We start from the raw sequence: 23,759 nt of genomic DNA, 5'->3' as shown, positions 1-23,759 counted from the left end.
AGAAACTCATTCAAATGTAGTTTTATAGGTGTAAGAGAACTAAGAGGCAAGATACTCTGACCTAATATATTAAACACTGACATATTTAATTAAGATATTATTGATGTTGTTGTTTATCAATAATATGGATCATATTTTTATTTACAAAAACACTGGATAATGTTAAATCTTTCTACAGTGAAAAGAAGTTTTCTCTCATGCATTAGGAAGCATAGGCATGTGTAAAATACCACCTAGGTTCACTGGGAATCATAACCAGCAGTGCTTACAACTTCTGCGCAGAAATCTATATTGATGGGTGACTGTTGGTCTAAAGATGCTCATTTTTTTCGGAACGTATCTGAGATTTCATCCAAAGTTTTTCCTTTGGTTTCTGGAACACGAAACTTTATGAAAATGATGCCGAGGACACAGAAGCATACAAAAAACAAAAAAGCTCGAAAGGGAGTCAAGCCATCCTAGAAACAAGAACAAAGAAAATAAAAGTCAAAAACATTTACATACACTGATAAGAACACTTCTATTGCTAAGGAAATATTCTACTCTATCTACAGAATATGGGGGGGGTTGCTATCATTCATAATGTGTATGTTAGTTAACAAATGTTCCTACTGTCTGAATCCTTTTAGAAAAATAAAATAGTAAAGAAGAATTCTCACCTTGAATATAAAGATTAATCAACTTTATTAGCTGAACATCCTCAGAGTGCAACATAAAGAAATGTTAGTTCTGAGATCACTTCCTAGAATGAGCAACTGTAAAATGTTAAGACCTCATCAAAAGGCAGCATCGTTCAAGCAAAGGTCTATAAGGCTAGAAAACCAGAGAGCATTTTTGAAATATAAATACATCTGCAGAGCGCCTAAGATTTCTTTTTGGATACATATCGGGGCCAATTCCAATCTCGTTCGGAAGGGCACCGAATCGGGTTCGACATTAGCGGATCCGATTCGGAGGCTGAATTTCCGTCCGAGTCGTACACGGGTCCGGACGTCAAAATACGATGTGAACAAGCGCGAAATCTCCGTCCGAATCGTTTCGGGGTCCGAACCGCTCTGTACGACTTGGTCACAAGCAAACCATGGCACGCAATGGAGACGTTTCACTACCGAGCTAGTATGATGCTCGATTCAGACAGCCGGATCGAGTCGGAGCGTCCGGCTCGCAATAGCTCCCAGAGTTGGACTTCGGGGGTCCGCGTCGAACCCCCTGTTACCCGCAGTCTTACGACTCGGACACATATGGAGACCCATGGGTCTCCCAAACACAGGCATGTACGGTGCGGTTGGCACTTATGCATACCCACTGTAGTGGGTGCACTTGTCCGCGACGTACCCATTCAGTCAATGGGAGCCCCTGTACGCATCGTACGTCCGGCTCCTATTGACTTCCATGGGAATCCGACTGAACCGAGTAAAACAGCATATGGCTGCATCGTTCTCGCTCGGTCGAACTGCAGGAGTCCGGATTGGTCGGAAAACACCGCTGATCTGGCTCGGTCAGAATGCTTTCCGACCCAGATCGGAACTGGCCCCTAAGTTGTCAAGGTTGGCGTTTTCTCAATTGCCTTTAACCTGCTGACATGGAATGGCAATCGAGAACTGTAAAGTGAATGTACAACAAAGCACTTACGTTCTCAAGCCATAGTTTTTACTTTATCATCTAGATTTCCTTTTGTCACCATGTAGCTGCCTTTCTCTCCCTTTTCACCAGTTTACCACATAGTTATGGGCAAGGTTGCTCGTCAGTGTTATGTGTTTTATGGGTTTGACGCCTACTGTGTGCACGCTGACTAAACTGTAAAAAAATGTGAACTCACTCAGTACTGGTTACTGGCATTAGGAGGTTGCCATAGGTTCAAACCTTTATTAGTTACTATCATCCTGTTGTGCTCTTTGAAAAGCATCTAGATTCATAGGGCCAGATGTATCAAGCACTGCTTTTGCGATTCTAAAATAGCTAATTTTACCGATTCACTATTTTGGAATTGCAAAATGCAATGTATGTAGGAATCACAAAATATTTTGCGATTCTTTAACATTCCCTAATAGCGTATCAAAATTGTGATTTGCTATTAGGGAATGCATTCCAATGCATTCCTTTGGCCTACTGGCAATCGCAATTTATAAGGCCCCCCGGATACACCCCCAAAAAAGGTAAGTGTGCACATATGGCACAAACACATGCTGGCGTGTGTGTGCTCCACATGGCACTTTGAAAAATGCTCTTTTGTGCATTTTTCAAAGGATTCTCAAATTACCATCAACTTGAAGTTGATGGTAATTTGCGATCCCTAAATGCATTCGAAATTTAGGTAATCGCAAAAAATTGCAATTACCTATATTGCGAATGCAAAATGTCACATTTATAGCAAAAGGCCTTTTTGCGTTTGCAAACTGGCCGAATCTGTGAATCGGACCGTTTGCGAATGCAAAGAGCCTTTATACATCGGGCCCATATTGTTTTATACATTATTCGGTAACAAAGCCTGGAAAATCAAGTCCTAAAACCCTCCAAACTTCCTAGAATCCTACAATCCATGAACATGCGACTCACACATAATGTGAAAACCAAGATGTTTTTGTAGCACTCGACTCATATTTGTGCGTGCTGCTGGTGGTGAACACAACCCAGTGAGTGGACGGTATATAACTTTGATGCCAGAATGCTCTCATAAATGTTGAATAGAAACACTAACAAGAAACTATTTAGATTTACCATTGCAGGGAGTTAGGTTGGTGCAGTGCTTAATTTGAGCCAGTGGTTTCTAGTGCTCAGCACCGACACTTATGACAGTCTGCCAGATGGCAGCGCTGTTTGTCTAATTTAGAGAGAAGAACAACAACAGTTGTTTATTAATTCAATATGCATTAAAATGACAGAGGCAATGGGTGGTGCAAGTGGAAATGGCCCCCTGACGAGGGCCCTGGCAGTTATAATTTTACAAATTAAACCCTGGTTTTGTGCCAGGTTATCCCTGGCGATAAGAAAAAGTAGAGTCCTGTGGTTATGGTCTGGACCTTGTCATGGGTCGCAGTTGTACATTTATCTAGACAGTCAGAATCTAACCACATACCTTGAGGAAAGATAACAAAAGTGATCACTGCATCACAGAACTAGAACCTTCTGCTGGCAATGGGGTAAAGTTGGACCATCCTGCTACTGGTAAACAGACATAATATTGAGTTGTTAATGTCGACTTGCACTTATATCGAATGCAAAATATCGAAATACAAAAATATCGACTGTCAGAATATCGTTGTCAAGAATATCGAGTTTAAGGTTAGTAATATCGTTTTAAAAAAAAACGAAGACATTAATATCGTTTGCTAAAATATTGTTGTTATAAATATTGTTCTTTTAGTTAGTGCTATGTATTTTAGTGTGTATTTTAAATGAATGTGTTCTATTTTTGTGTGTAAGTATTGCATTTGTTTTTAATACATGTGTTTTAGTTCCGTAGCGGGTTGTGGGTTTATAGGGGAATAGGGTGGGAAGTAATTTAATTATAATTATTAATTGGTATTTTTTATTAATTCTTATTTATGTATTTTATATTGTTAATTGTGGTAACTAATTTATTATTTATTAGTTATTAATTGGTTGTTAATTATGAATAATTAATTTGTAAATATGTTAATTGTGTCTTTCTTTGAGGAGCGGGGGTGTGGATTTATAGGGAAGTAGGGTGGGAAGTCATTTAATAATTATTAATTATTCAATATTTTCCATTAATTAACATGTATGTATTTAATATTTTATATTGTTCATTGTGGTAATTAATTTATTACTAATGTGTTATTAATAATTATTTATTAATTGGTCATTCTGTTAATTGTGTCATTTCTTTAGGAGTGTGTTGTGGGTTTATAGGGGAGTAGGGTGGGAAGTAATTTAATTATAATTAATTAATTAAATAATATTTTTTATTAAATAATATTTATGTATTAATTGTATTATATTGTTAACTGTGGAATTTATTTTAATAATAATAATTTATTAATTGGTTATTCATAATAATTAATAATTCATTATTAATTATGTTAATTGTGTAATTTTATTTACATAATATTTATTTTAAGTCATTTCATTGTGTTAAATGTGTGAATTAATTTATTACAATTTGTTTTCAATTTGCTTGTTAATTGTTATCTCTAGAGTGGAAATAGTAATTTTAACCCCTCCACTATCCAACATTTTCCCTACTATTGCTGTTAATGTAGTGTAAAATGTATTTTAAAAAGATTTCGAATATTTTAATTTATTATATATATATATATATATATTTTTCTATTATTTTAATTGTTATGTTACAGGTGTATGTATATGTATATATATGTATTTATACTTGTTAATATGTTTCTAACAATTTATAATTTATTAAAATGCATATTTATTAATATTATTAAGTAAATATATATATTATAAGTTATATATATGTATGTTTAATTTATTTTTACTTTATATATATTACTTATTATTTAATCATTTTCTAATAATTCTAACTATGTTTTTTTATTATATGTATTATTTAATTTATTTTTCATTATTTTGTAAACATTAAAAAAAACAATATTTTTAACAACAATATTTTTTCCCGATATTTTTGTACTTTGCATTATGGAGATAGGAGTTAGTTATTTTTTACAACAATATTTTTGTAGGTCGATATTTCTGTTGTTGATATTCTGTCAGTGATCCCCTGCTTTGTATGGGAAATAGGAGTGTTACCCATTCACAGAGACATTCGTTGTCCAGTCATATAGAAGAATGAGAATTTCAGCTTTAGTGAGGGGTGGGTTTGTAGAGTGTACGCTTCCTACCACCATACAGAGAAGTAGAGGTTTTCATCCAGGTAACAGAGGTAAAAGTTTAGATTTCATTTTGAAGAGAAATCAAAGCTCATCTTCAGCTGCAGAGAAGATCAATTTCTGTCTCCTTCTGTGGTGGGAAATTGTATCTATTTACTTTATTTATAAAGTTTTACATAGCGCGAACTTGACCCTAGATGGGTATCAGAGGGTTTTACAAATGGTTCAGGAAGTGTAAAACAAGACAGACAAAAAACAAACGCTGACAATATCCTTTGCAAATCGGAAAGACAATGAGTTAGAAAGCAACACCTGATTGGAGAGCTGTGTCAAATCAGAATCCAGAGAAATGAGTCAGTGGTTTCAGGGTAGAGTTTTGTTCATTAAGAGCAGTTTGACTTTTTTTTTTTTAATCATGTGATTAAAGGGTTCAGTCTGACTGCAGGGGGCAGGGAGTTTCAGATTCTAGGGGCAAATCGGGAGAAAGCTTGGTTGTAGGTTTTCTTTTTCTGACATTTTGAAGGTTTAAACAGTAAGGTGCTGGTGCTTCTAGACGATCTGCAACCGCCACACAGTTCCAGTTTATCAGCTAGGTACTTGGGTGTTCTCATTGGTCATGCAAGCAATTTTCAGCTGTTTCCTTGCCTCATAGGGGAGCGATTTTAGTGCCTCATGATCTGGAGTGATGTGGTTGTTCGTTTTGGATGCAGTTATGAGCCTTGCAGCAGAGTTAAGGGAATCCCTTAGTGGAGCCAACTTGAATTTCGGCACTATAGGGTTGCACGCCTATAGTCTAACCTGGGGATTAATAGAGCTTGCATAGATGATTTAAGGTCGTCGAAGGGGAGGAAGGGTTATATTTGTCTTTGAATATTAATTTGAAAGTTTGCTCCTCTGGTGGCTGAGCTAATGGGCTCCTGCATGTTGAGATTCTTGTCAAGTGTTATTCACAGTGCTCTTGTAGAATCCATAATGTGTGGAAGGTAGTTGAAGCTGTTTCGTGTTTCATCCAATCTTCGATGTCGAGAGATCGTTTTGGTGGGGCAATTAAGAGTAATTCGGTTTTGAGCGAGTTGCGTTTGAAGTGGTTTCTGGTCAGATAGTTTGGGTTTTTAGCAATGTTGTGTTGAGTAAACGGATATCTTTAGGGGAGGAGATTTTTAGGTATAGTTGGATGTCATCTGCATGCATATGGTATTGTACGTTGGGAAATTTCTGAATTTCGGTTAGAGGCTCCATGAACAGGTTAAACAGGGTAGGTGATAAGGCGGACCCCTGAGCGACCCCTACAGTGACTGGAGTGGTGGTGGACAGGGATGGGTTAACCTTGGTTCTTTGAGTTCTGTTGTGTGAAGTGAGGTGAACTAATTGTCGACAACTCCAGATAATCCCATTCTGCATTCAAGTATGTCAAGGAGGCTGTCATGTTTAGGAGGATTAGGAGGCAAGATTCGTTCTTATCTAGCATTTTAAGCGCATCATCAACTGTGGTGTAAGGACTGTTTCTGTGCTGTGTCCCTGACAAAAGCCAGATTGTAATTAGTCAATGCGGTGAAACTGAGCAATAGTCAATAAGGTGAAACTGAGCAATGTAATTGCATAGTTGGGAATGGACGCATTTCTCAAGGAGCTTTGCCACAGAGGGAATGGTGGATATAGGATGGAAGTTATCAGCAGTTCCTTGAAGTAGTGAAGCATTCACTATCTTAGTCCAGTGGGAGTAAATACATTTTAATCTCATTGAAGAAGTTAACTGGTAGAGAGTCTCAGAAGTTGTTTGATGACTTAAGTGTTGTAAAGACATTAGGAATGGTATTTTCATCAAAGATTTAGAATGTGTCCCAGGACACACTGTTTTTGAGCGTGAGCCCTTGTAGGTCTGGGGCTGAATAATCAGTAGCAGGCGGGGGCTTTTTGGAGGTATCATTGGGAGGTGCTCAATTGCTAGCACAATGTTCCTATCTGCCTACAGTGTCAGAGAAGTTATTGGTCAGAGACAATATCCCTTCACACAAAGCAGCACCAAGAAATGTATACAAGGAGATAATTGCTACAAATTCCCAATACAACAATTTAATTCTCCTTTGCACTTCAGGAGGATGGAGGGGTGTGCCAATGGAAGCTCCTTTTCTATTCGGTAAGAGATCTTGGCAACACATGGACCAACCAAAATTTGCTATTTTAAGAAAGCAATGTGGAAGGCTCTACACAGTAGTATAGTATAGATGATATATTCTGACTAATGTTTCCTCTGAACTGTACTTACCATGACATCAAAATACACCATCGCAAACAGAAAAGAAATTGACCAGTGGATCAGAAGACAAAAACCAGTTCCCAGTGCCCTCACTCTCCACGGGAACACCTCTGACATCAACAATCCAGGGATATGACCCCAGCCAATCGCATATCCTGAATAATAAAGAAAAAAACAAGTATCTGTAACAATTTAGTTTGAGGTACAGAAGAAAAAAAGCAAATGAGTACACAACAGAATAAATTATTACCATACCTACAGAGGCCCGACTTGTTGCAATTCCCCTGCTACAGTTTTGTAAGGTGGAAATATTGACAAACTAAAGGAGTCCCTCAAGGCACACCTGTTTAAAGATGTAGAACTATTGCACATCAGCAAGACTCAGACTCAGAGAAATAAGTTGTGTAGCATGTGCATTACAAACTTGACCTGTTGCTCTGTAGGCTAACAGTAGCAATGTGGAGTCGGGGGAAGATGGTAGAAATGATGGGATCCAGAGCATGCTGAGACAAGAAAGGTGAATGGAAGGTACATCTCGGATTAAGACAGAAACTGAGGAACGACACATGTCACATGCAATAAAAACAACTAGTGTGAGGCAAAAGGGGTAAATCAGAAACTCCGGAAGCACTTGCAGTGCACTTCTGGAGAAGAGCAAGTCCAGCAGAAATAGGAGAAAGGAGCTGTCATAGCTGCTAAAATGTACAACAGAAACCAATCAGCAATGTGTCAGAGCCAGAGAAGTGGAAAAAGAGAGAGTGGGGTGATAGATGAGCATATAATGCAGGGTGTGGGTGAAATTGGTGAACAGGGAAGCTTTTTTGGGAAGTTACCCTCCCAGTAGAACACTGCCTACCCTCTGAGGGACTTGCTTCTGTCCTTCCAGCAGATGGCTGGGTGCCATGATCAGACATTCCCTGCTATGTCAGTGTTGGAGGGAATCATTTTGCCAAAAGGGCTTTTCCTGAGAAAGCAGAAGCAGATTGGATCTTTTGGCACTCTGAAGCCAGTGGCCTTGTTGAGAACTCACTATTCGCAGAGACATTCCTAATGCAGTCAGCTAAGACTCCACCCTGGAAACCCGGAGGCTACCCTATCTCTAAATGAGACAAGTAACAATGAGTTTGAACCATCGGTTTATGCAGGTTCTCTTGTCCTACTTATTTAAGGCAGATCCCCTTTCCCGTCAAACCCCATAGACCCAGTTGGTCACATAGACATTTTAAAACCAAGAAAACACGCATAGTGTTTGACTAGTTGAGTTGTGTACAAAGAATGTAAATTGGAAATCTTGCATTTTCACTAAAGTTTCATCTTGTTACATATTAAAGCATTAAACATCCTCATCTGAAGAAGGAAGAAAAATCTCATATCCAAGCCTCCAGTGTCTGATCCTACCTGTTCTGTATGTGTAGGACTCAAGGTTAGAAAGGATGCGTATTGCAAAGCAAGTAGCCATTTTCCTCCTATTTGTACTCTTACCCCCAAAGCACTTTGAGACCAGGTGATTAGAGGTAGTTTACAAAAAAAACAAATCAAAGAAAACACTATAAAAAAACACATTCTCTGGAGCTGTGGGTTTACTTTTGTTCTCTTACAGTTCAAGTTCAAGTTCAAGTTCAGTAATTTATATAGCGCACTACTCACCCAGAGGGTCTCAAGGGGCTTGAGGGAGGGTGGGTTCGTTACATATCAAATAGCCAGGTTTTTAGTTGTTTTCTGAAGGAGAGGTGGTTATGTGTAAGTCGGAGGTGAGTGGGGAGAGAATTCCAGGTTTTGGCTGCTAAGTAGGAGAAGGATCTTCCTCCCATGGTGGATCTGTGAATGCGCGGGATTGCGGCGAGGGCTTGATTGGATGATCGTTGTTGGCGGGTGGGAGTGTAGAAGGACAGTCGTGTGTTGAGGCATTCGGGTCCTAAGACTTAGAGGGCCTTGTGTGCGTGGGTGAGGAGGCGGAACGTTATTCTCTTATTGACGGGGAGCCAGTGGAGATCCTTCAGGTGACCAGAAATGTGAGCCTGACGGGGAATGTCCAGTATGAGTCTGGCTGAGGCGTTTTGGATGCGTTGGAGTTTTTTCTGTAGTTTGGCCGTGGTCCCGGCGTAAAGGGTATTTCCATAATCCAGTCGGCTGGTGACCAGTACGTGGGTGACTGTCTTTCTTGTTTCGGTGGGGATCCAGCGGAAGATTTTTTTGAGCATGCGTAGGATGTTGAAGCATGAAGATGAGACGGCGTTGACTTGTCTAGTCATCGAGAGGGAGGAGTCTAGGATGAAGCCAAGGTTACGAGCGTGATCTGTAGGTATGGGTGCTGTACCCAGGGCCGGTGGCCACCATGAGTCGTCCCAGGCAGAGGGGGATGATCCTAGGATGAGGACTTCAGTTTTGTCCGAGTTTAGTTTTAAACTGCTGTTCTTCATCCATTTGGCTACTTCTTTCATTCCTTCGTGTAGATTGGTTTTGGCGGTGTTTGGGTCTTTGGTGAGGGAGAGGATCAGCTGGGTGTCGTCTGCGTAGGAGATGATGTTGAGGTTGTGTTGGCGCACGATGGATGCGAGGGGACTCATGTATACGTTGAAGAGGGTGGGGCTGAGTGAAGATCCTTGTGGTACACCACAGATGACTTTGGTGGTCTCTGATTTGAATGGGGGGAGGCGGACTCTCTGGGTTCTTCCTGCGAGGAACGAGATGATCCAGTCCAAAGCTTTACCTTGTGTACCGATGTTGTTGAGGCGTTGAATGAGGGTGCTATGGCATACTGTGTCGAAGGCGGCGGAGAGGTCGAGTAGGATGAGGGCAACTGTTTCTCCGTTGTCCAGTAGCGTTCGGATGTCGTCTGTAGCTGCAATGAGGGCGGTTTCGGTGCTGTGTTTGGAACGGAAGCCGGACTGTGAAGGGTCGAGGGAATTGTTGGATTCCAGGAAGGCGGCGAGCTGATTATTGACGGCTTTCTCAATGACTTTGGCAGGGAAAGGGAGGAGTGAGATGGGGCGGTAGTTCTTAAGTTCAGAGGGGTCTGCTGTGGGTTTTTTCAGAAGGGCGCTGAGTTCGGCATGTTTCCAGCTTTCTGGGAAGGTAGCGGAGTTGAAGGAACAGTTGATGACATCGCGGAGATGGGGTGCGATGATGGAGTCTGCTTTGTTGAATATGTGGTGGGGACATGGGTCGGTTGGCGATCCTGAGTGAATGGAGTTCATCAGGCGGATGGTGTCCTCAGTGGTGATTGGGTTCCAGGCGAGAAGGTTGTGAGAGTGCTGTTTTAGTTCGGAGGTGGGTGGAGTGGGCTGTTCATTGGACTGGTTTTCAAAGCTATTATGAATGTCGGCAATTTTGTTGTGGAAGAAAGAGGATAAAGAGTTGCAGAGGTTTTGAGAGGGAGTGATGTCGTTGGTGTCGGCGGTGGGGTTGGTAAATTCTTTGACGATGTTGAATAGTTCTTTGCTGTTGTGGGCGTTGTTGTCGAGTCGATCCTTGAATGCAGATTTCTTGGTGGATCGGATCAATTGGTGGTGTTTGCGGGTGGCGTCCTTGAAGGAGGTCTGGTTGTCAGTAGTTGGGTTTTTTCTCCAGGTTTTCTCGAGAGTACGACATAATTTCTTGGATTTCTTAAGGTCATCGTTGAACCAGGGGGCCTTTTTGCTACCTTGTTTGATCTGGTGGTTTTTCAAGGGTGCTAATTCGTCAGCGCAGTGGGTGATCCATTGTGTGAGTTTGGTGGCAGCTTGGTTTGGGTCCACTGATATGGCAGGAGAGTTTTGGTTGAGCGATGTGAAGAGCTGGTCGGTGGTGATTTTGTTCCAGTTTCTTCGAGGAATAGGTTGTGGGGGGTTGTGGGTCGTGGTCTTTTTGTAGTTGAAGTGAACGCAGTGGTGGTCTGTCCAATGGAGAGATGTGGTGTGATCGAAGGAGATGTGTTTGCTGGAGGTGAAGATAGGGTCGAGCGTGTGTCCGGCAAGGTGGGTGGGGATGTCAACAAGTTGTTTGAGTCCGAGATTGGCTAGGTTGTCCAGATGGGTGGTGGTGTTGCTGTCGTTATTCTTTTCCAGGTGGAAGTTGAGGTCTCCCAGTAGAATGTAGTTCTCGGAGGTGAGGGCATGTGGGCTGATGAAGTCTGTGATGTCTTCTGTGAATTGTGTGCGGGTTCCTGGTGGTCTGTAGATGAGGGTGCCTCTGAGTGTGGTCCTGGGGTCAGTGTGGATCTGGAAGTGGAGGTGTTCGGCGGTCATGAGGTTATCGTCGGAGTTGGTCGTGATTTTGATGGTACATAGCTAAGCTCTCGCAACTACAATTGTGTATGTTCCAACAAGGTACAATGACCAAAGTCAAAGGAAGCGCAGAAGCAGGTTCTTTGATGAAAGTCTTCTTGTCACAGCAAGATGTTTATTTTTTCCAGACTTGAGAGTAATACAAACGCCGACACGTGTTTCGTCGTGTGCGAATGAGTCACACGACTCATCAGGGCTGGTAATGCAAAATAATGTATGCATTTGTTAACTAAACATGATCAGCTGTATACTGCATATGGTGACACTTGTGCAACCGACATGCAGTTTGTGGCGTGCGAGGATATCGCACATGGTTGGTGAAATATAGTGAAAAATACTTGCATGGTTGAGCAAGTGATTGGTCTATGGTGCTAATGTGCACGTAGTGAGTGAAATGAAGTTAAAAGACCCATGTGTGGTCATGTGTCACTCGTACACAGTGGTCCTAAGATTAAGAGGGTGTTCATAGTGATGGTGAGTGAAACGTGTAATGTCAGAAACATTCTATTTTGATAAAAAACGTGAGGAGGTCTGTGTATGACTTCTTGGTCTGGCGGTGATGCAGGTGCCTATACGTGTTCAAGATCCAGAGAGCACAAAACATGCAAATCCTATTATTCAAGGGATAATAGAAATTACCTTCCACTCCGATTCCAATATGTGGATGAAGTAAGTCTGGACCTCTGAAAGCTCTGTATCGAGCTAAAATACAGTGAGGAAAAGATGCGGAAGAAAGAAAAAAGGGAACTCATAAGGAGGCTTTCAAACGAAGGCAATGTTTACAGAACTAATTCGAGTTTGGGCAATGAAGAAAAAACAAAATATTTCTTACCAATGGGTTTAATGGGAGATTATGCAACAGTCGATGCTGTGTAACATAATATTCGGTTGCAGTAAAAGGATAATAATTGTCTTATCCCACTGGTAATTTTCTTATGTAGGAATAGCACTATGTATAAACAAAAAAGGGGGATGAGGGAATTATGAGTCAACATTGCAAAGTGCTATTTGAAAGCTAGAGCAAGTCAGCTAGTTCATAAGAATTAAAAAACGCATTTGTCCAAAAAGCTATTCTGGAATAAATGTTATTTGCAAAATTGTGAAAATTTACCTGCTAGTTGCTATAGTGTGAAGCGGAAAGCCGGGAGGGGATTCTTTATGGCGCCAAAAGAGGAAACGGGTACGTGTCCTCCGCAGTGGTGTGCTAAAAGTAAATGCGAAATATCCCATGAGAAAACGTTTCTAGGGATAAGCGTGTCGAGCATCGCATACCCGACGCTTGGACTGTAAAACGCGGGTATGCGGAGTGTTAACCAGCGGTGGGGAGACATAACGCTTACCCGCTGCAGGCAATCCCTCCTCTGTTGTTTCCCGGCGGTCGTCTCTCGTGTACGGACACGTGACCCCGGGAGAGGAGGGATTATGTAGAGAAAAATCGAGATAGAAAAGGTACTTTCGCAAAAAGGATGATTGAGGCGCCATTGTTGAATGGGGAAGATTATGGCGAAAGGAGGACGTTTTGGTCTATTCTCTGTTAAATAGCCGTCCTTGTCTATAGTGTAGTCGCCACATTTAGAGATAACGGAGAAGGAGTAAAAGTAAACTACTACCTTATGTGAACAAAAAAGGGGGCGATTCCCGCTGACTATTCATATTTCCTCAATGGTTATTATTCCAATATGGGGAAAGAATTTCAGCGCTGTTGGGCAGTATAGAGATCAAAGAACCCCATGTCCATTGAGACGAAAAGTTCAACATAAAAGGGTGAAGTTGAGATATGCTGGGCAAGGCTCGGGTGTGGCCAGATTTTTTTGGATGTATTGTGTAAAAGAGTGAAACATGCAGAAATTAAGAGTGAACAAAGGTGAACAATAATAGTGAGGAACTACATGAACTACTGTTTTGCTCTCACACACCTTGTAACGTATTAACCCAGGTAGCGCGCCCTTCTAGTCCTATTTTCTAAAAACCCCCGTGTCACTGGAATTCTGATTTGGCTTAGGACCGGGTGCCTCCACGTTACCATTTTCACTACTACTACGACCACACAGCGGGCTTTTGTCCAGTTTAGAATGGACAGAGATAAAGCAGCAGCGGATCTCTTTGAGAACCTTGCCAAAGGCATGCCCACACACCAGGCATCGGCCGCGGCGGGTCCTGCACGAATAGAGGGTCTTAGAGACAAATTCCTGAAACTGGAGAAGCTCAAAAAACAAGAAAATTCCAGATGGTGGGATGGGGCCACTCTAAAACACTATTTGAAACTCAAAATAGTCCCTAGAGGTTTACGGTCCCACATCTTCCCCACCTATGATGATCTCGATCGGGATCTCATGGTGAAATGGGAGGATTCACTAAATCATAATTCTATCACACTCATGGACATTCTTATTGAGAGTGCTGATCGTAAGACTGGAAAATTACAAACGGAAATTTCAATTATTGAACAAGAGATCAAAGATCTCAATAAACCCGAGGCCACCATAAAAAATTACACCCTACTAGATGAAATTCTGCTCAAACATCAGACAGAAATAAAGAATAGAAAGGCACGCCAAATCAAGAGGGACGAGGCAGATTACAAGAATGGGAGAGTCTACACTTTCGACCGTAAATACGATTCACTGATCCCCAAACCTAGGAGCAGCTCGCAGCCTGGAAAACCAACCACTTCCAACTCCGCCCACTCGAGCACTACCTCCCTGAGTTCTACTGGACTCAGTGATATCGAAAACGAAATCCTTGCCAACGCACAACCTAATAATTCCACCTTTTTTTTAGAAGTCGAGCGGGTGCGGAAGGGCAACAGAACCCAGCCCCTACAGGCCGCTGCAGACCAAAACCCCACAGGGGCAAACGTGGGAACAAGCGAGGAATATCGCAGAAAGCTGAGGTCAGGGACACAGAGACACTAACAACCCCACTTGATATTGTCCAAGTTATCAATCTTTCCTCATTATCATTGACACCTGATATGATTTCCCTACTCAGTAAAGGTCTTAACTTTAACCCCTATGCTACAGGTGACTTGTGCCAAACCAAAATTGACCTGTTCAAGTTTACACGTAACCTGAAACTTAAAAAACATTTTGTGGGATCACAACAGTCACAAAGACAACCTACTCTTGTTCCAACTGTATTTGACGATGTAACTGTAACGATTAAAGATATACAAGCAACACATCTGCTTCTTTCTTTGACGGACAGGGAAGACAGTCCATTAGAAATGGAGCAGCTACTAGAAGAACTAGATATAGAAACGGATTACAATATAACAAGTGGTCTGAAATGCAAATCCAAATGGATACCAACACTATCAGGTTGCAATTCTATTGACAACTTTCACAAACGTGTTCTAGAGGATCTAGATCGAACCAACACCAAACACCTAGACAACAAATTCAAATACAAAGACAATCTAACTATAGGAGAACAATCAGCTCTGTCCACTCTCAGTAAGAACTCCAACATCATCATTAGGGAGGCTGACAAAGGGGGTAATGTAGTGGTCATGGATTTAGTTGACTACAACAACGAGATCCATGGCCAACTGAGCGACTGCTCTTGCTACGAGTCACTCAACTACAACCCTACTGGTCCACTTACCAAGTTAGTGAATGAACAACTGTTACTTTGGAAACAATCAGGTCTTTTAGATGACAATGAATTTCTATATCTCAAGGTTCATAAACCAACACACCCTTGGCTTTACACCCTACCCAAAATCCACAAGGACAAACCATTCCCACCTGGCAGACCTATAGTGTCAGGGATTGGTGGTCCCACCGAGAGGCTCGCAGAATACGTGGACCTCTTTTTGGGACCATTAGTGAGAAACCTTCCCTCATACATACAAGATTCAAAACATATACTCAATATCATGACTGACATAGATTGGCAGAAAGACACCATACTGGTCACTATGGACGTAGTGTCCCTTTACACCAGCATCAACCTAGACCTAGGGATTGAAGCCATTACAAAGGTTCTCTCTAACAGACCGGCTTCACTATGGGCACACACAAACATGTTAATTCAAATGATGAAGATCATCTTGGAAAATAACTTCTTCATGTTTGATCGTAAATGGTACAGACAGAAGAAAGGAGTAGCGATGGGCTCCAAGTTTTCACCCTCCTTTGCAAATCTCTTTATGGGAGCATTGGAGGCTGATCTCATCTGGGGCAATAAAGGTACACAATACACTGACTCCATAGTGTTTTGGGGCGATACATAGATGACTGTTTTCTCCTTTGGTCCGGGACTGAGGAACTCCTCAACTCCTTCTTCGAATACCTTAACACTAACAACTGGGAAATCAGTTTCACTATGCAACACAGTCAGACTCACATTGAATTTTTAGACCTGGAATTCTATGTAAGAAACGAGCAGTTACATTCGAGACTTTACAGAAAACCTACCGCATGCAATTCCATTTTGCATGCCTCAAGTTTTCATCCTGAACATCAGATACGATCGATTCCCTATGGTGAATTTCTTAGGGCTAAACGTAACTGTAGTGAAGCCTGTGAACTTGACAACTGCATCACAACCATGAAGAGAAGATTTCAGAATAGAGGTTATACTAGAACCTCCCTTAAAAAAGCAGAGTCCAAAACGAGAGCCATCACCAGACCTGATTGTCTAAAAACACGTACTGAGATGAAAACCACTGACAAACACGTCAGGTTCATTACGGAATTTAATGCCCTAAATCAGCTCACTAGAAAGAGTCTTAACAGACATTGGAAACTCTTACTAGAGGACCCCACATTGAAAGAATTTATCCCAGAGAGACCGTCCATCACCTACAAAAAAGGTTTTACCTTGAGGAATAAACTTAGTCCTACCGTTCCCACTAATACCACAGCTCAGAACTGGCTTTCTACACGTGGCATTGGTTTCTACAGATGCGGATTTTGTTCTATGTGCATGTGGGGGAAACACGGTACAAAAAACTTTGCAGGACATGATGGTATGGTTTATCAGATTAAACATAACATCACTTGCCTCAGCAAGTTTGTGGTGTACGTCATCGAATGCCATTGCGGCAAAAAATATGTGGGGAGCACCATTAGAGCTCTTAAAGAGAGGATAGCTGAACATATGAGAGCTATACAAAAGAGGGACCCCAGATACCCAGTAGCACTTCATGTAGCAGAATGTCAACCCAACGAGGATGACATCAAAGTACGTGTTTTTGGGATCGATCAAATTCCCCTCAACATCAGGGGGGGCAATCGCGAACTGATGCTCAGGCGTAGGGAGGCCACATGGATCATGCGCTTACGCAGCGTAGAACATGGGCTTAACTATGATTCTGAGCTCCAATATTTTCTTGGAAATTAATAATGTACTGGGGGGATCCTTGGTGCACACAGATTAACATACTGCGCAAACACTAGGAGCCCTAAAATGAAGAAAACAAATGACAACACATTGGATTTCCTCTTTTTAGGGATTATATGTATTCTACTTCCATGTATGTGTTTGTAAACCTTGTATATAGTACCATTTAACAAGGGCTAATGTTTTTAAATTATTGCTTATGGTTTTTTTTGATTATTAAGAGTGACAGTACAAACATTGTTTACCATTTCGCAATCATTACTGTCTATTTACATATCCTAAGTTCTGGTTTCGCAATCTTGCATTTAAAATTTTTTTTAATTATTTTTAAATGTATATGGACAGGAAGTTCCTCACTATTATTGTTCACCTTTGTTCACTCTTAATTTCTGCATGTTTCACTCTTTTACACAATACATCCAAAAAAATCTGGCCACACCCGAGCCTTGCCCAGCATATCTCAACTTCACCCTTTTATGTTGAACTTTTCGTCTCAATGGACATGGGGTTCTTTGATCTCTATACTGCCCAACAGCGCTGAAATTCTTTCCCCATATTGGAATAATAACCATTGAGGAAATATGAATAGTCAGCGGGAATCGCCCCCTTTTTTGTTCACATAAGGTAGTAGTTTACTTTTACTCCTTCTCCGTTATCTCTAAATGTGGCGACTACACTATAGACAAGGACGGCTATTTAACAGAGAATAGACCAAAACGTCCTCCTTTCGCCATAATCTTCCCCATTCAACAATGGCGCCTCAATCATCCTTTTTGCGAAAGTACCTTTTCTATCTCGATTTTTCTCTACATAATCCCTCCTCTCCCGGGGTCACGTGTCCGTACACGAGAGACGACCGCCGGGAAACAACAGAGGAGGGATTGCCTGCAGCGGGTAAGCGTTATGTCTCCCCACCGCTGGTTAACACTCCGCATACCCGCGTTTTACAGTCCAAGCGTCGGGTATGCGATGCTCGACACGCTTATCCCTAGAAACGTTTTCTCATGGGATATTTCGCATTTACTTTTAGCACACCACTGCGGAGGACAAGTACCCGTTTCCTCTTTTGGCGCCATAAAGAATCCCCTCCCGGCTTTCCGCTTCACACTATAGCAACTAGCAGGTAAATTTTCACAATTTTGCAAATAACATTTATTCCAGAATAGCTTTTTGGACAAATGCGTTTTTTAATTCTTATGAACTAGCTGACTTGCTCTAGCTTTCAAATAGCACTTTGCAATGTTGACTCATAATTCCCTCATCCCCCTTTTTTGTTTATACATAGTGCTATTCCTACATAAGAAAATTACCAGTGGGATAAGACAATTATTATCCTTTTACTGCAACCGAATATTATGTTACACAGCATCGACTGTTGCATAATCTCCCATTAAACCCATTGGTAAGAAATATTTTGTTTTTTCTTCATTGCCCAAACTCGAATTAGTTCTGTAAACATTGCCTTCGTTTGAAAGCCTCCTTATGAGTTCCCTTTTTTCTTTCTTCCGCATCTTTTCCTCACTGTATTTTAGCTCGATACAGAGCTTTCAGAGGTCCAGACTTACTCCATCCACATATTGGAATCGGAGTGGAAGGTAATTTCTATTATCCCTTGAATAATAGGATTTGCATGTTTTGTGCTCTCTGGATCTTGAACACGTATAGGCACCTGCATCACCGCCAGACCAAGAAGTCATACACAGACCTCCTCACGTTTTTTATCAAAATAGAATGTTTCTGACATTACACGTTTCACTCACCATCACTATGAACACCCTCTTAATCTTAGGACCACTGTGTACGAGTGACACATGACCACACATGGGTCTTTTAACTTCATTTCACTCACTACGTGCACATGAGCACCATAGACCAATCACTTGCTCAACCATGCAAGTATTTTTCACTATATTTCACCAACCATGTGCGATATCCTCGCACGCCACAAACTGCATGTCGGTTGCACAAGTGTCACCATATGCAGTATACAGCTGATCATGTTTAGTTAACAAATGCATACATTATTTTGTATTACCAGCCCTGATGAGTCGTGTGACTCATTCGCACACGACGAAACACGTGTCGGCGTTTGTATTACTCTCAAGTCTGGAAAAAATAAACATCTTGCTGTGACAAGAAGACTTTCATCAAAGAACCTGCTTCTGCGCTTCCTTTGACTTTGGTCATTGTACCTTGTTGGAACATACACAATTGTAGTTGCGGGAGCTTAGCTATGTACAAATGTTTTGTCTTTTGACTTGTTTGGACGGTTAAGGGTGTTTTGCCGTCTGCTCTTCACGCACTACATGAACTACTGTTTTGCTCTCACACACCTTGTAACGTATTAACCCAGGTAGCGCGCCCTTCTAGTCCTATTTTCTAAAACCCCCCGTGTCACTGGAATTCTGATTTGGCTTAGGACCGGGTGCCTCCACGTTACCATTTTCACTACTACTACGACCACACAGCGGGCTTTTGTCCAGTTTAGAATGGACAGAGATAAAGCAGCAGCGGATCTCTTTGAGAACCTTGCCAAAGGCATGCCCACACACCAGGCATCGGCCGCAGCGGGTCCTGCACGAATAGAGGGTCTTAGAGACAAATTCCTGAAACTGGAGAAGCTCAAAAAACAAGAAAATTCCAGATGGTGGGATGGGGCCACTCTAAAACACTATTTGAAACTCAAAATAGTCCCTAGAGGTTTACGGTCCCACATCTTCCCCACCTATGATGATCTCGATCGGGATCTCATGGTGAAATGGGAGGATTCACTAAATCATAATTCTATCACACTCATGGACATTCTTATTGAGAGTGCTGATCGTAAGACTGGAAAATTACAAACGGAAATTTCAATTATTTAACAAGAGATCAAAGATCTCAATAAACCCGAGGCCACCATAAAAAATTACACCCTACTAGATGAAATTCTGCTCAAACATCAGACAGAAATAAAGAATAGAAAGGCACGCCAAATCAAGAGGGACGAGGCAGATTACAAGAATGGGAGAGTCTACACTTTCGACCGTAAATACGATTCACTGATCCCCAAACCTAGGAGCAGCTCGCAGCCTGGAAAACCAACCACTTCCAACTCCGCCCACTCGAGCACTACCTCCCTGAGTTCTACTGGACTCAGTGATATCGAAAACGAAATCCTTGCCAACGCACAACCTAATAATTCCACCTTTTTTTTAGAAGTCGAGCGGGTGCGGAAGGGCAACAGAACCCAGCCCCTACAGGCCGCTGCAGACCAAAACCCCACAGGGGCAAACGTGGGAACAAGCGAGGAATATCGCAGAAAGCTGAGGTCAGGGACACAGAGACACTAACAACCCCACTTGATATTGTCCAAGTTATCAATCTTTCCTCATTATCATTGACACCTGATATGATTTCCCTACTCAGTAAAGGTCTTAACTTTAACCCCTATGCTACAGGTGACTTGTGCCAAACCAAAATTGACCTGTTCAAGTTTACACGTAACCTGAAACTTAAAAAACATTTTGTGGGATCACAACAGTCACAAAGACAACCTACTCTTGTTCCAACTGTATTTGACGATGTAACTGTAACGATTAAAGATATACAAGCAACACATCTGCTTCTTTCTTTGACGGACAGGGAAGACAGTCCATTAGAAATGGAGCAGCTACTAGAAGAACTAGATATAGAAACGGATTACAATATAACAAGTGGTCTGAAATGCAAATCCAAATGGATACCAACACTATCAGGTTGCAATTCTATTGACAACTTTCACAAACGTGTTCTAGAGGATCTAGATCGAACCAACACCAAACACCTAGACAACAAATTCAAATACAAAGACAATCTAACTATAGGAGAACGATCAGCTCTGTCCACTCTCAGTAAGAACTCCAACATCATCATTAGGGAGGCTGACAAAGGGGGTAATGTAGTGGTCATGGATTTAGTTGACTACAACAACGAGATCCATGGCCAACTGAGCGACTGCTCTTGCTACGAGTCACTCAACTACAACCCTACTGGTCCACTTACCAAGTTAGTGAATGAACAACTGTTACTTTGGAAACAATCAGGTCTTTTAGATGACAATGAATTTCTATATCTCAAGGTTCATAAACCAACACACCCTTGGCTTTACACCCTACCCAAAATCCACAAGGACAAACCATTCCCACCTGGCAGACCTATAGTGTCAGGGATTGGTGGTCCCACCGAGAGGCTCGCAGAATACGTGGACCTCTTTTTGGGACCATTAGTGAGAAACCTTCCCTCATACATACAAGATTCAAAACATATACTCAATATCATGACTGACATAGATTGGCAGAAAGACACCATACTGGTCACTATGGACGTAGTGTCCCTTTACACCAGCATCAACCTAGACCTAGGGATTGAAGCCATTACAAAGGTTCTCTCTAACAGACCGGCTTCACTATGGGCACACACAAACATGTTAATTCAAATGATGAAGATCATCTTGGAAAATAACTTCTTCATGTTTGATCGTAAATGGTACAGACAGAAGAAAGGAGTAGCGATGGGCTCCAAGTTTTCACCCTCCTTTGCAAATCTCTTTATGGGAGCATTGGAGGCTGATCTCATCTGGGGCAATAAAGGTACACAATACACTGACTCCATAGTGTTTTGGGGTCGATACATAGATGACTGTTTTCTCCTTTGGTCCGGGACTGAGGAACTCCTCAACTCCTTCTTCGAATACCTTAACACTAACAACTGGGAAATCAGTTTCACTATGCAACACAGTCAGACTCACATTGAATTTTTAGACCTGGAATTCTATGTAAGAAACGAGCAGTTACATTCGAGACTTTACAGAAAACCTACCGCATGCAATTCCATTTTGCATGCCTCAAGTTTTCATCCTGAACATCAGATACGATCGATTCCCTATGGTGAATTTCTTAGGGCTAAACGTAACTGTAGTGAAGCCTGTGAACTTGACAACTGCATCACAACCATGAAGAGAAGATTTCAGAATAGAGGTTATACTAGAACCTCCCTTAAAAAAGCAGAGTCCAAAACGAGAGCCATCACCAGACCTGATTGTCTAAAAACACGTACTGAGATGAAAACCACTGACAAACACGTCAGGTTCATTACGGAATTTAATGCCCTAAATCAGCTCACTAGAAAGAGTCTTAACAGACATTGGAAACTCTTACTAGAGGACCCCACATTGAAAGAATTTATCCCAGAGAGACCGTCCATCACCTACAAAAAAGGTTTTACCTTGAGGAATAAACTTAGTCCTACCGTTCCCACTAATACCACAGCTCAGAACTGGCTTTCTACACGTGGCATTGGTTTCTACAGATGCGGATTTTGTTCTATGTGCATGTGGGGGAAACACGGTACAAAAAACTTTGCAGGACATGATGGTATGGTTTATCAGATTAAACATAACATCACTTGCCTCAGCAAGTTTGTGGTGTACGTCATCGAATGCCATTGCGGCAAAAAATATGTGGGGAGCACCATTAGAGCTCTTAAAGAGAGGATAGCTGAACATATGAGAGCTATACAAAAGAGGGACCCCAGATACCCAGTAGCACTTCATGTAGCAGAATGTCAACCCAACGAGGATGACATCAAAGTACGTGTTTTTGGGATCGATCAAATTCCCCTCAACATCAGGGGGGGCAATCGCGAACTGATGCTCAGGCGTAGGGAGGCCACATGGATCATGCGCTTACGCAGCGTAGAACATGGGCTTAACTATGATTCTGAGCTCCAATATTTTCTTGGAAATTAATAATGTACTGGGGGGATCCTTGGTGCACACAGATTAACATACTGCGCAAACACTAGGAGCCCTAAAATGAAGAAAACAAATGACAACACATTGGATTTCCTCTTTTTAGGGATTATATGTATTCTACTTCCATGTATGTGTTTGTAAACCTTGTATATAGTACCATTTAACAAGGGCTAATGTTTTTAAATTATTGCTTATGGTTTTTTTTGATTATTAAGAGTGACAGTACAAACATTGTTTACCATTTCGCAATCATTACTGTCTATTTACATATCCTAAGTTCTGGTTTCGCAATCTTGCATTTAAAATTTTTTTTAATTATTTTTAAATGTATATGGACAGGAAGTTCCTCACTATTATTGTTCACCTTTGTTCACTCTTAATTTCTGCATGTTTCACTCTTTTACACAATACATCCAAAAAAATCTGGCCACACCCGAGCCTTGCCCAGCATATCTCAACTTCACCCTTTTATGTTGAACTTTTCGTCTCAATGGACATGGGGTTCTTTGATCTCTATACTGCCCAACAGCGCTGAAATTCTTTCCCCATATTGGAATAATAACCATTGAGGAAATATGAATAGTCAGCGGGAATCGCCCCCTTTTTTGTTCACATAAGGTAGTAGTTTACTTTTACTCCTTCTCCGTTATCTCTAAATGTGGCGACTACACTATAGACAAGGACGGCTATTTAACAGAGAATAGACCAAAACGTCCTCCTTTCGCCATAATCTTCCCCATTCAACAATGGCGCCTCAATCATCCTTTTTGCGAAAGTACCTTTTCTATCTCGATTTTTCTCTACATAATCCCTCCTCTCCCGGGGTCACGTGTCCGTACACGAGAGACGACCGCCGGGAAACAACAGAGGAGGGATTGCCTGCAGCGGGTAAGCGTTATGTCTCCCCACCGCTGGTTAACACTCCGCATACCCGCGTTTTACAGTCCAAGCGTCGGGTATGCGATGCTCGACACGCTTATCCCTAGAAACGTTTTCTCATGGGATATTTCGCATTTACTTTTAGCACACCACTGCGGAGGACACGTACCCGTTTCCTCTTTTGGCGCCATAAAGAATCCCCTCCCGGCTTTCCGCTTCACACTATAGCAACTAGCAGGTAAATTTTCACAATTTTGCAAATAACATTTATTCCAGAATAGCTTTTTGGACAAATGCGTTTTTTAATTCTTATGAACTAGCTGACTTGCTCTAGCTTTCAAATAGCACTTTGCAATGTTGACTCATAATTCCCTCATCCCCCTTTTTTGTTTATACATAGTGCTATTCCTACATAAGAAAATTAC

At 41.6% G+C, this 23,759-nt stretch overlaps 1 protein-coding gene across 1 annotated transcript in view; it reads right to left on the bottom strand.

Annotated features, from left to right (window-relative positions):
- Window positions 1-211: 211 nt before the first annotated feature.
- LOC147710284 (solute carrier family 2, facilitated glucose transporter member 8-like) overlaps window positions 212-23,759 on the bottom strand; it is a 171,881-nt gene continuing 148,333 nt past the window's right edge. The window contains exons 9-10 of the mRNA XM_086919341.1: window positions 7,078-7,223; window positions 212-458 (exon numbers count right to left, since the gene is read on the bottom strand). Of these exons, the coding sequence (XP_086775467.1) occupies window positions 321-458; window positions 7,078-7,223 (284 nt within the window). The 3' untranslated portion in view covers window positions 212-320. The remainder of the gene's footprint in view (window positions 459-7,077; window positions 7,224-23,759) is intronic.

Source organism: Lissotriton vulgaris, chromosome 5 (assembly GCF_964263255.1).
Source record: "Lissotriton vulgaris chromosome 5, aLisVul1.2, whole genome shotgun sequence".
In the NCBI taxonomy this organism is placed as follows: domain Eukaryota; kingdom Metazoa; phylum Chordata; class Amphibia; order Caudata; family Salamandridae; genus Lissotriton; species Lissotriton vulgaris.
This window is presented reverse-complemented; position numbering and strand designations above follow the sequence as displayed.